Source organism: Ailuropoda melanoleuca, chromosome 6 (genome assembly GCF_002007445.2).
Source record: "Ailuropoda melanoleuca isolate Jingjing chromosome 6, ASM200744v2, whole genome shotgun sequence".
In the NCBI taxonomy this organism is placed as follows: domain Eukaryota; kingdom Metazoa; phylum Chordata; class Mammalia; order Carnivora; family Ursidae; genus Ailuropoda; species Ailuropoda melanoleuca.
Genome location: NC_048223.1, coordinates 8321763 through 8341685, shown reverse-complemented (window position 1 = coordinate 8341685; position 19923 = coordinate 8321763). Strand labels below are relative to the sequence as shown.

At 45.0% G+C, this 19923-nt stretch overlaps 1 protein-coding gene across 1 annotated transcript in view; it reads left to right on the top strand.

The window, feature by feature from the left end:
* Positions 1-940: 940 nt before the first annotated feature.
* Positions 941-19923, top strand: part of TRIM42 (tripartite motif containing 42) — a 29377-nt gene continuing 10394 nt past the window's right edge. The window contains exons 1-3 of the mRNA XM_002925283.3: positions 941-1281; positions 5215-5912; positions 10217-11040. Coding sequence (XP_002925329.1) covers positions 941-1281; positions 5215-5912; positions 10217-11040 — 1863 coding nt within the window. The remainder of the gene's footprint in view (positions 1282-5214; positions 5913-10216; positions 11041-19923) is intronic.

The window sequence follows — 19923 nt, the reverse complement described above, 5'->3', positions numbered from 1 at the left end:
TCCCCTAAAATATAAGGTCATTTCTAGAAATACTGAATATATACTTAAGAGTTAAAGATTCTCATGTAGAGTTCCAGCCTCTTGATAAGAGATCATGGGGTGCATGGAGTGGGGCAGGAGTAGGAAAACCAAGCTTGAGCCTCAGCCAAACCCCATGAAGCTACAAGAAAGCCAAGACATATTCAGAGTGACATATGCATTGAAGCCTCGTGAAAATCAGCAGTGGCTATGCAATGGACAAACTCGGATGACTACTGAAAGATGTGCCTTAGTGAACTCCTACCTTTTTTCCCTCTAATTCTTTCACCAAATGGCAATTCCCCTTAAATTTAGCATTGACATGATGTGTAAACTTTGTGCTTTGTTCATCACATAAAGAGTTCAATCAATGCAGAAAAGGCCCAAGGAGAGGAACATCATGTCAATCCACTTTCAATTAATCATACCCAGTCCTTTCAGCCTGTGAAGACATAACCTGAAGTCAACTAGCTCAAGTTGCAGGGAAAACATCATCAAAGAGAAACAGCTTCTGGAATCCACCCCATAACCCAAAAGGTGACAAGTGACAGCAAAACCTCTAGGATGCTCTTTGCATTAACCCTCCTCTGGAGCCAACCCTATGGAAGCATGAAGTGTCCATCAGCCCCCCACCCCTTGCCACTACCCCCCACATCTCACCCACCCAGCATGGTGAGGCATGGTGGGGGGACAGGGATTGTGACATAAGCAAATGGCCTCAGGCTGATATATGTAAATGCCAGCCCAGGAGCTTCCTAGTAGGGACACCACCTGTGAAGCCCTCATAACAGCCAACCTCTTGCAACCTCCAAGCTGAGGGCCTCATTGCGGGGAGGAGGGACCCCCTCCCTAGGAGACCACAAGATTCTGAGAGAGAAGGTGTCAAGAGCTCTGGACAGCCTGTGCCAATCATGTAGGTGCCATGGAGACTGCTATGTGTGTTTGCTCTCCATGCTGTACATGGCAGAGATGTTGTCCTCGATTATGCTCCTGTCTGTGCTGCAAGTTCCTCTTCACCTCGGAGCGGAACTGCACCTGCTTCCCCTGCCCCTACAAGGACGAGCGCAACTGCCAGTGCTGCCACTGCACCTGCTCCGAGAACCCCAACTGCCACTGGTGCTGCTGCTCCTGGGCCAACGACCCCAACTGCAAGTGCTGCTGCACGACCAGCAGCAACCTCCAGTGCTACTACTACGAGAGCCGCTGCTGCCGCAATGCCACCATCACGTTCCGCAAGGGCCGCCTCAGAAGCATCCGCACCTCGTAAGTGCCCGCTGTCTCAGGGGCCCGCGCCAGCTGCGGGCTCCCAGGTGCCCCCACCCTGAGGCCATTTCTCTACCTGAAAAAAGGAGGCCAAGAATTTGGTAGCAGTTAATTTGGTAGCTGAGTTCCAAAGCCACTCCCCGCCAGCCATGTAAATGAGCACTGCGCTTTCTCACCTGCGCCATATAGAAGGAGCTATACTTAGTGCACCTGCCAGGCACTGCATGTGTGGCCTCAGGCAACCCTCACACCATGCCCACCACACCAGTGAGGAAAGTGAGCCTTTGGAAGGTTAAGTTGCCCAGGGTCACCTAGCTAGTAAGATGCTCCCAGATTCTGAACCCAGACTCTGCGTCTTAACTTAAAAACGCTGTACAGCAAAATGGAGAGTATAATGTCTGCTGTGATTTGGTGGGTATGGGGATTAATGTATGTGCTTTGTAATCTGTTATGTGGTATAAAAATATAAATTGCCCTTTTTCTTCCTTCTCTGAACATTTGATACCTTAACACTTATTGGAAAAGTTAACAAATTCCACAGGCCACTTTTGACCCCTATATCCTATGTAAGTACCCCAGATGGCCATCAGCTCCTACCAGGCTTCTCTTGGTCTCTATTGGAAGTCATGCAACTTAGGGTCTCAGTTATTTGCATGGGGCATTAACTTTCTGTATCAAGTACTGCATGTTCTCCTCCTGCTCTGACAGAGACAGTCCTTTTATGTCACATTTGAGGGGAGCCTAGAGTAGCAAAGGCAGACCTTTTAGATGAGAAAAGATCCAAGATCAGAACTATAAGATGGCAGCATTTGGAGACGCAGAAAATGAGAGGCAGGTTTAGAGCTTTTCAAGGCGGCAAAACAATTCCAGGAGCCAAGATTCAGTGAATTCAGGAGAAGAATAGGATCCATTTTGCAATTCAGCACTCAGTAGATGTTTAATAAATGTTACTCTCCATTCATGGACTTCTCATGCTGTTTGCATGAGTAGAGAACCCAGGAGTCCTGGATACAAGTCCAGAAGTTCTCAGGTGCAGAGAGTAGCATCCACACTCCTCTCTCCTGACTCAACTGCCCCACTGTCTGCATATGAGCAATGGAGAGTCAGTGACTACATTTCAACAGAGGAGGTGCTTTGGGAAGATGCCTTAGGTCAGTAGCTTCCAAACTTTGCTTTATGTTAGAATCACTTGGGGCTCTTTACAAATGTCCTCATCCCCAGGTGATTCTAAAGTACAGATGGCCTGGAGGGAACAGGAGGGAAGTTGGAAGTCCTGCCAGGTGACACAGTGAGAACTCAGGGACTGGGAGAATAGCCCTAAATTGGAAGGAGGGGTCTGTGCAGAGGAGGAGAGGCCAGATATCCCAGCAAGAAGGGAAGGCTGCTGGGTTTGGTGGCTGTTTGGGCATGGAACCATGGCCACTGAATGCCCAGGTCCAAGCCACTTTTGTGTCAGAGGATGGTCAGAGATGTGTCAGGAGGTGGGCTATGGATACACTGAGGTTTATCTTCCAAATGGCCTCTCCCCCTGAATTACTGCCTCCCTGTTCTTCACTGTCACTGCCTGCTCAACACCTTGCTCATTCAGCCCCACTCTGGTCTCATGCAGCTCTTTCTGACTTTCTCATTTCTTTCTCACTTCCTTTTTCATCTCCATCCCAGATTGCTGGGCTACCTGTCTCTCAGCCCTGCTCTCTCTCTTCCCCCAGCATCACCCTCCCTTTCCCCCTTCTTCTTGATTTCTCATGCTGTCTCCCTTTATATTACGCCATGATTCTCAGAGTCCCACCTAATTGAACTAGAGAGGTTCACCCAGCTACCATGTGTACAACTGACTCTACCTCCAGTGATTCCTTGCAGGGCCCAGGCACGAGACTGAGAAAGCAGAGAGAGAAGGGGGCTAAGAACATTAAGACCAGCAGGCCTAGGACCCAGCATCCAAATCGCCAAGGGATGAGCTTCCCAGGAGACTGAGTCCCCAAAAGAGGCACTCTGTCACCACAGGGACACTCCCTTCCAGTTATGCTTGGGCAGTACCTTTGACTACCTGGGCTCTAAGATATGGGTCCCTGGCTAAGGGATAGGGAAGTAGATAGGGGCATATAGGGACTACAAGAAGCCAGAAGCAGAAAAGAATACATCCACAATGTCAAGATCAACACCCAAATATCACTAATGTGAACAGAAGAGAAGAGACAGGAAAAGTCACAAATTGTGTATCTGCTTCCATTTCCATCCCCACAGCTAACTTATTTATTTTCAGAAACTGCTTTTGCCCTGACTATAGACTCTTAGGACATGCACTTGAATATTATAAGTATGCTCTTACTTCATCCATGGTTCTTAGAATTAAATATATGAAATCAGCCTCAGCTATTTTTTTAAAAGATTTTATTTATTTATTTGACAGAGAGAGACAGCCAGCGAGAGAGGGAACACAGGCAGGGAGAGTGGGAGAGGAAGAAGCAGGCTTCCAGCGGAGGAGCCTGATGTGGGGCTCGATCCCAGAACGCCGGGATCACGCCCTGAGCCGAAGGCAGACGCTTAACGACTGAGCCACCCAGGTGCCCCAGCCTCAGCTATTAGACAAAGAACACATACACAGGCACACACACACACAATAGTAGAAGTGCACACTTCTCCTGGACTTGACCATTGTTGTCCTTTACTGTGGACATTAGCTGGCTAGTATCAGAGGGGAGTAATTGCAGTGGCCATATTTATTGAGTCCTTACTATGTACCAGCAGTTAAGCACTTTATCGCGGGTTACCTCATGTAGGCTTTGTAAAATTCTCATGAAAGATATAGGATTGTGAGCTTTGAGCTTTGGATTACAGGTGAGGAAACTGAGAATGGGAGAGGTTAAGAAATTCATCTCGAAGGTGCAGCTTTAAAGGGTGCACTCCACCATGAGCAATCTGCTCCTAGAGCCTAGACCCTTAACTCTTACCTCTCGGTCTGCTGGTTGGAGCAAATGCGCTCTAGACTTGGCTCAGGGACTGAACTCCTGGTGTCCTGGGAAGGACACTTTACCCATCCATCTTACATACAAAAATAATGATGATGTCAATGCCTGCCAAGCAAAAGTCACCAAGAACACACCTGTAGGTGGACAAGATTGGATTTACGGAGTCATTGCGACAAGTGAGAACATACAACATGGTTAAGAGTGAAGTGTCTCAGTAAGAAGGCATCAGCAAGTTATTATGGGATTTAGTCTCATTTTAGGTGAGGAAGTGGGGGTAGATCTCCTAGTGGATACCCAGATAAAAATCTTGTCTACAAGATGGGAAGCGCAGGGTGCCTGACATTGCAACTGGTGAAAAAGCCACACACTCCCACTAACCAGGATAGGCCGGGTTTAGTCATTGTTGTGGTCTGGACGATATTCTTGTTTTGCCTGCATTCAAACAGAATAAAGTGGTCTTATTTCTGCTTTGCTCCATCACAGCCTCAGAACGGCTTTTTGGGGTGTTGGTATCCTGTGACATTATTGATGGGCAACATCCCCTAGCCAACATCACCCCCACACCAAGGTCCGGCTGATGGTGCCAGGCTGGTCTCTTCTGCTTTCTCTTGCTCAAAAATCACAGCACGCAGTTGTCTACTACTTACTGTGTTCCAGGGGCTGCTCTCAAGCTTTGTAGGTATTAAATGTAATTTTAATCCCCTCAAGAAACTCTATAATGTGACTACTAATTTTGTAGCGAGGAAAAAGGCAGAGAGAAGTTAATTAACTGACCTGAGGTCACCCAGCTAAAAGAATAGCAGAGGCAGGTTTAGAACCCTGGTGCCCTGGCATGGAGCCCACGCTTCCCGCCATCACACTGGCCTGCCTCGCAGTGACCCCCCAGTTCTTTCAGAGGCTAGAAATGGGGTGAGCTCTGGAGCCTGCCTCCTGAAGCCCTCCCGGTGTCTGCTTCTCCTTCCAGCTCCAAGACCGCGCTGCACATCGGGAGCAGCGACACCCAGGTGGATGAGGTGAAGAAGACGCCCACGAACAGCAACCTGGTGGACCATCTCTCGTGCCCCATGTGCAGCCGGCTGCGCCTGCACTCGTTCATGCTGCCCTGCAACCACAGCCTGTGCGAGAAGTGCCTGCGACAGCTGCAAAAGCACGCCGAGGTCACCGAGAACTTCTTCATCCTCATCTGCCCCGTGTGCAACCGCTCGCACTGCATGTCCTACACCCACAAGATGCAGCTGCCCGAGAACTACCTGCGCGGGCGCCTCACCAAGCGCTACATGCAGCAGCACGGCTACCTCAAGTGGCGCTTCGACCGCTCCTCCGGGCCCATCGTCTGCCAGGTCTGCCGCAACCGGCGCATCGCCTACAAGCGCTGCATCACCTGCCGTCTCAACCTGTGTAACGACTGCCTCAAGACCTTCCACTCGGACGTGGCCATGCAGGACCACGTCTTCGTGGACACCAGCACCGAGGACCAGGATGAGAAGATCTGCATCCACCACCCGTCCAGCCGCATCACTGAGTACTGCCGCCACGACAACCAGCTGCTCTGCACCTTCTGCAAGACGGCTTTCCACAACGGCCACGACACCGTCAGCCTCATCGACGCCTGCTCCGAAAGGGCCGCCGCGCTCTTCAGCGCCATCGCCAAGTTCAAAGCAGGTCCTCGTCCCCTTCCCTCTACTGCACAGGAATTTCTAGTTCAGGAACTGTTGGGGGAAATGGCTCTGGGCAGTCTGTCTGGTCAGAGCCTCCCCTGGTGGGGCAATCCAAGCACTGAGAAACACTTTGCGAGGCTGCAAGGCATTGGCTTTGTGTGCACACCTGGCAACCACCACCAGCCTCGTAACCTCCCCACACCTTGGCTTTCTCATCTGTAAAATAAGCAGAGTAATAGTAACTCCTTTGGGTGGTCATGAGGGCTAAATGGGTTGCTCTGTGTGTGGCATGCACAAAAGTATCTGGCACAGAATCAGCACAGAAAGATTCTATAATCTTGGTTACAACCTTTATGACCTTGGACCTTGTTTCCTCCTTTGGAAAGTGTTAAATTTGATCTTCTAGTATCTGTGAGCCTTTCTAAAGTGTTTTGTCACTAAAGTTGGATGTCTCTGGTATTTTCCCAATTTGCAGAAGGAAAGAATTAAGTCAATGTTGAAATAATTTCCATTTTAAATTTTCCTCAACAGTGTTTTCCCAAAACTTGTAAACAGCAAAGTAAATGAACTGGTAGCAAACACATAATAACAGAGAAACTCAGAAATAGCCAGTAATATTCTGGTCAATAGCTGGTTTTTCTTCTGCATGCCAGCTCAGGGTTATTTTATATTGGCTTACCTATAAAATAGGTAGTTTATGTAAGGGAAACTGACCTTAGTTTCCACGCTGCAGTGCAGTACAACAATATTTTGCAGAGCTCAGCAAAGAGTGCCATAATTTCTGGGTGTGGATCTACCAGATTAGACATGAGGATCTCAGTCATCATTTTAGGGCTCTTTTTGCCTGGGAATAGCTTCTTGAATAGAGGCCTACTATGCCCAGGCCTAATCATCTCAATCGTTCTACAGTACAGGCATTAAAATTCCTTCCATGAGTAAGACGGTGGAGACTCTAAGAAGTCATTGGCACAAGGCAGCTAGTAAATGGGCAGACCTGGGCTATCTGACTCAACGCCCATGTTAAATACATAACATTCATTTGACAACTTACTCTATGCTAAACAGTGACCAGAATCTAAAGATTGAAAGACTGAAAAGCAACAGAAACCACCACCACCACAATTTGTGGTCTATTTCCTTAAGGCTGGATGAGAGTCAAGTGATGAGAGTGCACCAGACCACCCCAGCCCTTTCCCTTTGTCGGATATTTCAGTGTCCATGTGTAAGCATGCCTAAACATATGAGTGGGAGGCAGTTTTTCTCTGAGCTGCACACAAAGGTCCTGTTGGACATAGAGGTGGGTCAGAGATGGACTTTGCTAACTCTGTCACCTAGGACCTCTCACTAGCATGCATATTTCAGGAATACCTTCACTTCTCAATTGCTTCTACTAGGAAACATTGTTTATCAATTGATATTTATTCAGTTTTAGAACCACCACCAGGGAAGTCTCTATAGTAAAGAAACTCTATAGAAGCCACATTGCCAAGCAAATGGGTAGCCCCTTTGGTTCCTAGTGAGTTTTCTTAAGGTGTACTCACTGCCTGGGCTCAGCTGGATTCTCTGGGGCCTCAGCATAGGGAAGGGGCTGCTGCCTACAGTCTGCTGTGGCCCCCATGTAACCACAGGAAGCCTGGGTTTTTAACACAGGAGAAATCCAAGGTAGTTTTCTCAGAGTCCAGGGCACTTGGAAGTCAGACGATGAAATTCAGTTCGATGTAAGGAGATACCAAGACAAATTCCAGAGAGCCCAGCAATTGGAAGGGGACAGGGGTCACCTTCAAGGCATACCCATGTATACGTGGGTAAATAATTTAGCCCTGCGCATCCTTGCTAAGGGAACCACAACCACCCCCCAATTTTTTTAACCAGGGTTCAAACTTGCTCTTAAGGACTCAATTCGCTTTTGGAGAAGGTGCCATAAATCTGCATTTTAAACAGATCTTTAGGTAATTCAAAAGCAGATGATCTGACAATACACTGAGAAACTCTGGGCCCTGGAGGGAAGATCAAGTTTGGGTCAATAGATTGAATCTGTGGTGTTGACCCCAGCTGCACACTGTAATCCACCTGGGGAGATTTACTAACTAGGACCAGCAACAATGGCACCACCCAGGAGCCTGTCAGGCATGCAGAATCAGGCCCCACCCATACCAATTTCATGGGAATCTGCATTTTTAACATGATCCCCAGAAGATCCCTTGGATTAGATTCTAAACGCAGCTGCAAACTACCTCATCTGGATTCCCAAGCCCTAACTCAGGCCAATTGAGAATCTCAGCAAGTGAGGCCAAGAAAAGAGTTTTCTTTAAAGTTGCCCAGAAGATTCTGATGTTCACAGAGGGCTGAGAACCACAGTTGGAGCAATTAAGAACATAGGCTTTGGAGTCAGACAAATAGAATTAGAGACAGGCCTTGGTTTCTCCCATTTACTTGCTGTGTGACACTGGACAATAACTTAACCTCTCTGAGCCTTAGTGTCCTCATCTATAAATGGGAACAATATCTTCCTCATAGGAAGTTACGTGTTATATATGATAATACAGAGATGTGATCCGTAATATGTGTATCATATAGATCTGGTCCATAATAAATGTTTAATAAACAATAGCTACTTCTAAGTGTGCTGCATGAAAGAGATCTTGATTTAACTTTGCTCTAAGACCAGCTCTTGCAAAGCTGCCATATTTGTAAGACAGCACAGGGGTGCTTCTGGCCGCCTCTTTCTTTTCTCCTGGTGCTGCCTCTTTCCCCCTCATCGAAGGAATTTTTATCCTACCTCTCAGGACTTTACATGAACTCAATCCCTAATAAAGCAAGGAATTTCCTACGCAAGTGTTTTTGGCAGTGAGTAACTATTGAATAGTCAAAGAAATTAATGAATAAAGTGGAATTTCAACTGCCATAAGCCACAATAGGGTTTGAGTCAGGGGAGAGTGGGGAACACTTCTCAGCACCACTGCAATCACCCTGATTGTTTCCTGTTCAGCCCCCATCGGCATTGCTTCTGTGCCTGTATGAGGGAGGAAGTGGACAGAGGAAACAGCAGCTTCACAAAATAGGCCAGAGAGTGGCATTTGCCCTGAAGATGTTAGAAAATAGGACAGATTGGCTCTCACTCAATAAATATCTCTCTAGCCCTTCTACACACCCTAGTCATAGTGACAACCAAGGCAGCCGCAGTCCCTGTTCTCGTGGTCTGACAAGACTCCTGGGTCTCTCTTACACAAATGCACATCATTGTTACAATGGCCAACCACCCACAGAAGTCCAGCTTACTATGTACCCAGGACCATGTTAAGAACCAAGTACAAAAAATTCTGGGGCACCTCTATTCCTGAGTAAAATTTGGTGGGAATTATAGCCCATCAATTCACTGCAAAGTTGACCATTCAGGGGAGGATCTTACCTTTAGACTAGGCTACAGAAGGTTTGAAATGTCTTCACATAGTTGTCACTGCCTGATGCCTAAATCACTGTAAAGACAACAAAGGTGCTCATTTCACAGAGACGTGCCACATACTTTCTTTCACAGCATCCTCTATGCTGTAGTATCATCGGATTTATGAGTTCCTTGAGCATCAGTGCCCTTACATATTCACACATGTACGTATCCCTAGTACCTTGGAAGGCATATGACATGTAACAGGTGTTCAGTAAATATTTGTTGAATGACTGAGTGAACTTAAAATCCAAAAACCACTTAAGAGGATACAGGACAAATTGGGTTCTCCTTGAAGTGCAACAGCAGACTCTTTCTTGTAAGGAAATGGGGGGAGGGCAAGAGGGGGAGCCCAGCTAATTTCCTACTGTTGTCTAGGGTTAGGTTTTTGGTGAATGAGGCAAGGCAGCATTTAGAAGAAATCATCAGAAATTTAGTTCTTTCTCTTGACCCTGCAGGAGCTTAGCCTTCACACGGGGAAAACCAGTCACTTGGTGACATCACCTCTTCTTAAGTCCAATGTGCCGACAAGTGAAGTCTGGTAAAAACTCGTATCAAGGATGGCCTTGAACTTTCAATTTCAACCCAGGGCCACAGAGACTACTATAGATATAACTATGCTAGGAAAGAAAGGCCGTTATTCCGGAGGGAAGTCTTAGATAAGGAGGCTGAGAGGGGATTCCTGAGGGAGGCCAGATGCACCTCATGAACCTGTCCTAGCCTATTTCAGCTCAACTACAAGTACCTTCCCTCCCTCTCTGCCCACTTCCATGGGGTCCAAGGGAATTCGCTCCAGTCTGCTACTGGCTTTGACATCTGGGGAGATGAAAATTTTAACCAAAGTAATTAACCTGGTTGTTTTGCAGTCCGCTATGAGATTGATAATGACCTAATGGAGTTCAACATTTTAAAGAACAGCTTTAAAGCTGACAAAGAGGTGAAACGAAAAGAGATCCGAAATGGATTTCTCAAGCTGCGCAGCATTCTACAGGAGAAGGAGAAGTCCATCATGGAGCAAATAGAGAATCTGGAGGTGTCCAGGCAGAAGGAGATTGAAAAATACGTGTATGTCACAACCATGAAAGTGAATGAAATGGACGGCCTGATCGCCTACTCCAAAGAAGCCCTGAAAGAGACAGGCCAGGTGGCGTTTCTGCAGTCTGCCAAGATTCTGGTGGACCAGATCGAAGATGGCATCCAGAGCACCTACAGGCCTGACCCACAGCTCCGGCTACACTCCTTGAACTGCATGCCCTTGGACTTTGCTGAGCTCTCCAGTGCCATCCACGAGCTTTTCCCCACAGGACCCAAGAAGGTATGCTCTTCAGGGGACTCCCTGCCCTCCCCCTATCCCATGCACTCAGAAATGATGATTGCCAGGAAGGTCACTTTCAGCACTCACAGCTTTGGCAACCAGCAGATATACCAGCGAAGTTCCTCCTTGTTGTCCTTCAACACCACCACCGGTGAGAAGGCCAAGATGGGTCTGGAAGCCTATGGGCGAGCCCGGTCTGCCACACCTGCCAAACCCACAGATGGCCTCTATACCTACTGGAATGCAGGGGCAGACAACCAGTCTGTGCAGAACAGCAGCAGCTTCCACAATTGGTACTCATTCAATGATGGTACTGTGAAGACCCCAGGCCCAATTGTTATCTACCAGACTCTGGTGTATCCTAGAGCTGCCAAGGTAAGAAAGGCTCTGGGCCCATGGGGAAGGCGAGGGATGTGAGGTACAGAATGGAGTTTTGGGTAGTAAGGAAAGGTTGCACTTAACCTCTTTGATATCTAGGGTCTAGTCACTCAAATCTATTCCTCTGGATTCTTCATGGTCAGCCCATTCAAAAGGGATAAGTTCCTAGGATCTTAAGTACCCTAAGATTGACTTAAACCAAACAACGTATTTAATTCATAGTCTAAAATACATCTGAATGCCCCAACCCCATTTCAAGGGCAACCCAATTTGGGAACCAAAGTAATTTGAAGAGACTGCTTGGAGGGTATAATATTTCCCAGGGGAAAGCCTGTAATAGTAGAGAGAACACAGAGAATCAAATTGGAAGTACAGGCTCCATTATTTATCAGCTGTGATTCCTCTAAATTGCTACTTTTCCTAAAGAAAGTATCCCTACTCTCCATGATTTGTAAAGAATGGAAGGATAATCCCAATGGAATTCCAATTTTTATCTCCTGAGATTCATATTTTGGGGGTATGGATCTCTCACAGACCTCTACAGCTGCCATCATCTGACTTTGGGGGACCTGACTCCTCCTTGACCCTCTTGGCCTAACATGGACAAATGACCTTTCCCCTTAACATTCCTTTCAAATCCAGCTGAACATGAACTATTTATAGAATGTGTTATTAAGGTTCAGGGAGGGAAACAGATTAACTTGTAATTAGATACTCTATTAGCGCAAACCTTGCCTCTCTTAGTGCTCCCTACAGGGACATCTCCCAGGCCAGCCCATGGCCTGCCTTCATGTGGCAGAACCCATCTTTTGCCCCCATAATCTGAGAACACTCCCAAAGACTTTTAGCACCCTTGAAGTTGAAAACATTGATTCTCAAACATTAATGTGCACCTGCAGGTCTTGTTAAAATGCAGATTCTGTTTCAGTGGGTCTCAGGGGGCCCTGAGATTTTGTGTTTCTAACAACCTTCCAGGTGTTGCCATTGCTGCCAATCTGCATACCACACTTTAATATCAAGGGTCTAAAAACAAGAAAATGAAAGTCAGACATTGACCAAGCTTTGCTTCACTGTTCTCCTGAGACATCATAATCTATGTTTTAGAGTCTATAATTGCCAGCAAGAATGACCTTACGTTGCAAAGTAGAATACACCTTCCCTTGGGCTCTCAGACACAGCAAAGTCTCTCTGCCCTTCACATACGAGATTCCCACAACTGAGCAGCTGAACCTTCATTTCCAAATGATCCCAGATCAGCAGAACCTGCAGTGTATGTGACATTAGCTCAGTGATGGCCTTAGGTCTCTCCATGCAAGTTAGACGGCTTAGAAGATTGGCAGTTTCTTGCTCTGGAAGGAAAGGACTAGTGATGTCTGATTCCACACTTGGGCTTGGAAAACAGTCACCCCACGCCACCGGTTAGTGGTCCCTGGATGAGCCCAAGAAAGGGGCCTACACAGGAAAACCTAGTCAAGACATTATCTGTCAAGAGAGGACACCTAAACCTACCGACAAATAGTGGTATTTGATGTGAAAATATCATTGATCCCCATTAGGATAATGGAATGGAATTCACATGGGAATCATAGTGCTCAGTAATGCCCAAGATGAAATCTGTGTTGATTTCTCTCACAAATGATGGTTGACAGTCCTCTTTAGGCTTTTGGCATAGAAAACATTCTCAAAGGTAGTCTCATAACTTGTCACTATGTATCTGAAAAATCCTAAGGAGTTTTTTTCTAAAAACTCAATTTTATTTCTAGAACTCTTTCCCAGAGAAATAATTAAAAATTCAGATGAAGATTCATGCCCCAAAAGTCTTCACTGCATCATTATTTACTAGAGTGTAAAATTAGAAACAACCTAAATGTTCAACTATAGAAGGATTAAATCACTTATGGGACAGTTATTAAGATGGTGCTTTACTAAGTTTTTCATAATATAGGGAAATATATAAAATATAACAAGTGAAAGAAAGTAGGTATCAAAGCAATATAATCCAAATTAAATGTATCTCTGTGTTTGTGTATGTTCCAAAATTGGAAAGAAATTATTAACCGAATTTTGGAATTATAAGTAATATTTATTTTCATCCCTTATATTTTTTCTGTATTTTCCAAGTCTTTTACAATGAGTATGTTAGTTTTGATAATCAGAAAAAAATAAGTTAATTTTTACTGATGAATTATATAAATTTATAAAAAGTTTTAAAAGTATAAATATATAAAAATAACTATAAATTATATAAAGTCACAAAAATGTATACACTTACAAGTAATTAATAAATTAATTTTATAAATGTAATAATATTTGAATGTATTAAAACATAAGAATGCAGTATCTGTTTAGAAATATAATCATTATAGGGGAGGAGTTAAGATGGCAGAGAAGTAGGGGACCCCTTTTTTCAGCTGGTCCCCTGAGTCGAGTTGGATAGGTACCAGACCAGCCTGAACATTCACGGAATCAGCCAGAGACGCAGGAAGATACATCTGGATCTCTACAAATGAACATCTCCAGCGCTGAGTATTGAGGTACAAAGTGGGGAGCCGTGAAACCGCGCACAGATATCGGAAGATAAACGGAAGGGGGAGGGAGCCGCCGCGTTCGGGTGCCAGGAAGCGGTAGCCACCTGCACGGGGGAGCTGGCGGACCGCGGACCCGCACCCGCGAGAGAGCTGACTGAGACCGTGAGCGGGGAGCACGGGAGCATTCGCCGGGTCGGCTGGCGACTGGCGGCTGGCGGGGTTGGAAACACAAAGGACAGAGACGCGCCGGCCCTGGAAGTGAGGGCTGGGATGCCAGGTGTGGGGTGCACATCCCGGGACTCTGCAGGGTTGAGCAGCGCCAACAGTAAAAGAGTTAAAGTGGCCAGAACATCAGTGGAGAACGGTCCGCGATCCCTCTGTTCTGTGACAGAGGCTGAGATTCGGCCGCTGCTGCTCTGACTCTCAGAAGAGGCACAGCAGACCGCCAGGGAAAGCCGCCAGAGAACAAAAGTCTGGAAATACCGGCTCACAGTGTGCCCATCCCCATCTCCCCTTGAAGGCAACACTGAGACTCTACCCAAACGGGGTTGCCTGAGTATCCGCGCGGCAGGCCCCTCCCCCAGAAAGCAGGCTGAAAAATCAAGAAGCCCACAACCCGGGGCGTCTGGGTGGCGCAGTCATTGAGCGCCTGTCTTCTGCTTAGGGCGTGATCCCAGTGTTCCGGAAAGGAGTCCCTCATCAGGCTCCTCCGCTGGGAGCCTGCTTTTTCCTCTCCCACTCCCCCTGCTTGTGTTCCCTCTCTTGCTGGTTGGCTCTCTGCCACATAAATAAATAAATAAATAAATAAATAAATAAATAAATAAAATCTTTAAAGAAGAAGCCCACATCCCTAAGATCCCTATAAAACAGGGCGCACGGCCTGGGTCCCAGTCAATAATTTGGGCTCTGGACAACCCCGCAACCTCTCCTCATCAGAATGACAAGAAGGAGAAGCCCCCCCCCCAGTAAAGAAAAGACAGTGAATCTGTGGACTCTGCCACAGAAATAATGGATATGGATGTAACCAAATTATCAGAAATGGAATTCAGAGTAACAATGGTCAAAATGAAGAGTAGACTTGAAAAAAGTATTAACGAAAATGTTACTGAGAATATAGAATCCCTAAGGACGGAAATGAGAGTGAATCTGTCAGAAATTAAAAATTCTATGAGCCAAATGCAGGCAAAAATAGAGGCTCTGATGGCCAGGGTCACCGAAGCAGAGGAACGTATTAGCAAACTGGAGGACGGGTTAGTAGAGGAAAAAACGAAAATAGAAGCTGGTCGTAAAAAAATCCACGCCCACGAATGTAGGTTACAGGAGATTACTAACTTAATGAAATGATACAAGGTCAGAATCATTGGCATCCCCGAGGGGGTGGAGAAAAACAGAGGTCTAGAAGAGATATTTGAACAAACTGTAGCTGAAAACTTCCCTAGTCTAGCGAGGGAAACAAACATTCGTGTCCAAGAGGCAGAGAGGACCCCGCCCAAGCTCAACCACGACAAACCTACGCCACGTCACATCATAGTGCAATTCGCAAATATTAGATCCAAGGATACAGTATTGAAAGCGGCCAGGGCAAAGAAATTTCTCACGTACCAAGGAAAAGGTATCAGAATTACGTCAGACCTGTTTACACAACCTGGAATGAGAGAAAGGATTGGGGGGCATTTTTAAAGCCCTTTCAGAGAAAAACATGCAGCCAAGGATCCTTTATCGAGCAAGGCTGTCACTCAGAACTGATGGAGAAATAAAGACGTTCCAGAATCGCCAATCATTAACCAATTTCGTAACCACGAAACCAGCCCTACAGGAGATATTAAGGGGGGTTCTATAAAGGTAAAAAGGCCTCAAGAGTGATACAGAACAGAAAGTCACAACCGATACAAACAAAGACTTTACTGGCAACATGGCATCATTAAAATTCTATCTCTCAGTTCTCAGTGTCAATGTAAATGGTTTAAATGCTCCCATAGGGGCGCCTGGGTGGCACAGCGGTTAAGCGTCTGCCTTCGGCTCAGGGCGTGGTCCCGGCGTTCCGGGATCGAGCCCCACATCAGGCTCCTCTGCTATGAGCCTGCTTCTTCCTCTCCCACTCCCCCTGCTTGTGTTCCCTCTCTCGCTGGCTGTCTCTATCTCTGTCGAATAAATAAATAAATNGGATCCTTTATCCAGCAAAGCTGTCATTCAGAATTGATGGAGAAATAAAGACGTTCCAAAATCGCCAATCATTAACCAATTTCGTAACCACGAAACCAGCCCTACAGGAGATATTAAGGGGGGCTCTATAAAGGTAAAAAGGCCCCAAGAGTGATACAGAGCAGCAAGTCACAACCGATACAAAGACTTTAAAGAGAAATGGCATCATTAAAATCATATCTGTCAATAATCTCTATCAATCTAAATGGCTTAAACTCTCCCATAAAACGCCACAGGGTTGCAGATTGGATAAAAAGACATGACCCATCCATTTGCTGTCTACAAGAGACTCATTTTGAACCCAAAGATGCATTCAGACTTAGAGTAAGGGGATGGAGTACCATCTTCCACGCAAATGGACCTCAAAAGAAAGCTGGAGTAGCAATTCTCATATCAGATAGACTGGATTTTAAACTAGAGGCCATAGAGAGAGATACAGAAGGGCACTATATTATTCTTAAAGGAAGTATTCAACAAGTGGATATGACAATTATTAATATATATGCCCCCAACAGGGGAGCAGCAAGATACACAAGCCAACTCTTAACCAAAATAAAGAGACATATAGATAAGAACACAGTAATAGTAGGGGACCTCAACACCCCACTATCAGAAATAGACAGAACACCCTGGCAAAAACTAAGCAAAGAATCAAAGGCTTTGAATGCCATACTCGACGAGTTGGACCTCATAGATATATATAGAACACTACACCCCAGAACCAAAGAATACTCATTCTATTCAAATGCCCATGGAACATTCTCAAGAATAGATCATGCTCTGGGACACAAAACAGGTCTCAGCCAATACCAAAAGATTGAAATTATCCCCTGCATATTCTCAGACCACAACGCTCTGAAATTGGAACTCAACCACAAGGAAAAACCTGGAAGAAACTCAAACACTTGGAGGCTAAGAACCATCCTGCTCAAGAATGACTCGATAAACCAGGAAATCAAAAAACAAATTAAACAATTTATGGAGACCAACGAGAATGAATACACAACGGTCCAAAACCTATGGGATACTGCAAAGGCAGTCCTAAGGGGGAAATACATAGCCATCCAAGCCTCACTCAAAAGAATAGAAAAATCTAAAATGCAGTTTCTATATTCTCACCTCAAGAAACTGGAACAGCAACAGAGGGACAGGCCTAACCCACTGACAAGGAAGGAGTTGACCAAGATTAGAGCAGAAATCAATGAATTAGAGACCAGAACCACAGTAGAGCAGATCAACAGGACTAGAAGCTGGTTCTTTGAGAGAATCCATAAAATTGATAGACCACTGGCAAAACTTGTCCAAAAACAAAGAGAAAGGACTGAGATTATTAAAATTATGACTGAAAAGGGAGAGGTCACGACCAGCACCATTGAAATTGCAAGGATTATTAGAAACTTTTATCAACAGCTATATGCCAAAAAACTAAACAATCTGGAAGAGATGGAGGCCTTCCTGGAAACCTATAAACTACCAAGACTGAAACAGGAAGAAATAGATTTCTTAAATAGGCCAATTAACTATGAAGAAATTGAGTCAGTGATAAACAACCTTCCAAATAATAAAACTCCAGGCCCAGACGGTTTTCCTGGGGAATTCTACCAAACATTCAAAGAAGAAATAATACCTATTCTCCTAAAGCTATTTCAAAAAATAGAAACAGAAGGAAAGCTACCAAACTCATTCTATGAGGCTAATATTACCTTGATCCCCAAACCAGGCAAAGACCCCCTCAAAAAGGAGAATTACAGACCGATTTCTCTAATGAATATGGATGCCAAAATCCTCAACAAGATCCTTGCTAATAGAATCCAACAGTACATTAAAAGGATTATCCATCATGACCAAGTGGGATTCATACCTGGGATGCAAGCATGGTTCAACACTCGCAAATCAATCAATGTGATACATCATATCAACAAGAAAAGACTCAAGAACCATATGATCCTCTCAATTGATGCAGAAAAAGCATTTGACAAAATACAGCATCCTTTCCTGATTAAAACCCTTCAGAGTGTAGGAATAGAGGGTACATTTCTCAATCTCATAAAAGCCATCTATGAAAAGCCTACTGCAAGCATTATTCTCAATGGGGAAAAGCTGGAAGCCTTTCCCTTAAGATCAGGAACACGACAAGGATGCCCACTCTCGCCACTATTATTCAACATAGTACTAGAAGTCCTTGCAACAGCAATCAGAAGACAAAAAGGGATCAAAGGTATCCAAATCGGCAAAGAAGAAGTCAAACTGTCTCTCTTTGCAGATGACATGATACTCTATATGGAAAACCCAAAGGAATCCACTCCCAAACTATTAGAAGTTATAGAACAATTCAGTAAGGTGGCAGGATACAAAATCAATGCCCAGAAATCAGTTGCATTTCTATACACGAATAACGAGACTGAAGAAAGAGAAATTAGGGAATCCATCCCATTTACAATAACACCAAAAACCATGCGTTACCTTGGAATTAACTTAACCAGAGACGTAAAGGACCTATATGCTAGAAACTATAGATCACTTTTGAAAGATATTGAGGAAGACATAAAAAGATGGAAAAATATTCCATGCTCATGGATTGGAAGAATTAACATAGTTAAAATGTCCATACTACCCAGAGCAATCTACACTTTCAATGCTATCCCGATCAAAATACCGAGGACATTTTTCAAAGAACTGGAACAAATAGTCCTTAAATTTGTATGGAACCAGAAAAGGCCCCGAATCTCCAAGGAACTGTTGAAAAGGAAAAACAAAGCTGGGGGCATCACAATGCCGGATTTCGAGCTGTACTACAAAGCTGTGATCACAAAGACAGCATGGTACTGGCACAAAAACAGACACATCGACCAATGGAACAGAATAGAGAACCCAGAAATGGACCCTCGGCTCTTTGGGCAACTAATCTTTGATAAAGCAGGAAAAAACATCCGGTGGAAAAAAGACAGTCTCTTCAATAAATGGTGCTGGGAAAATTGGACAGCTACATGCAAAAGAATGAAACTTGACCACTCTCTCACACCATACACAAAAATAAACTCCAAATGGATGAAAGACCTCAATGTGAGACAGGAATCCATCAAAATTCTAGAGGAGAACATAGGCAACAACTTCTATGACATCGGCCAGAGCAACCTTTTTCACGACACATCTCCAAAGGCAAGAGAAATAAAAGATAAAATGAACTTATGGGACTTTATCAGGATAAAGAGCTTCTGCACAGCCAAGGAAACAGTCAAAAAAACTAAGAGACAGCCCACGGAATGGGAGAATATATTTGCAAAGGACACCACAGATAAAGGACTGGTATCCAAGATCTACAAAGAACTTCTCAAACTCAATACACGAGAAACAAATAAACAAATCATAAAATGGGCAGAAGATATGAACAGACACTTTTCCAATGAAGACATACAAATGGCTAACAGACACATGAAAAAATGTTCAAAATCATTAGCCATCAGGGAAATTCAAATCAAAACCACACTGAGATACCACCTTACGCCAGTTAGAATGACAAAAATAGATAAGTCAAGAAACAACAATTGTTGGAGAGGATGTGGAGAAAGGGCATCCCTCCTACATTGTTGGTGGGAATGCAAGTTGGTACAGCCACTCTGGAAAACAGTGTGGAGGTCCCTTAAAAAGTTAAAAATTGAACTACCCTATGACCCAGCCATTGCACTACTGGGTGTTTACCCCAAAGATACAGACGTAGTAAAGAGAAGGGCCATATGCACCCCAATGTTCATAGCTGCATTGTCCACAATAGCCAAATCATGGAAGGAGCCGAGATGCCCTTCAACAGATGACTGGATTAAGAAGCTGTGGTCCATATATACAATGGAATATTACTCAGCTATCAGAAAGAACGAATTCTCAACATTTGCTGCAACATGGACGGCACTGGAGGAGATAATGCTAAGTGAAATAAGTCAAGCAGAGAAAGACAATTATCATATGATTTCTCTCATCTATGGAACATAAGAACTAGGATGATCGGTAGGGGAAGAAAGGGATAAAGAAAGGAGGGTAATCAGAAGGGGGAATGAAACATGAGAGACTATGGACTATGAGAAACAAACTGAGGGCCTCAGAGGGGAGGGGGTGTAGGTTTGGGATAGACCTGTGATGGGTAGTAAGGAGGGCA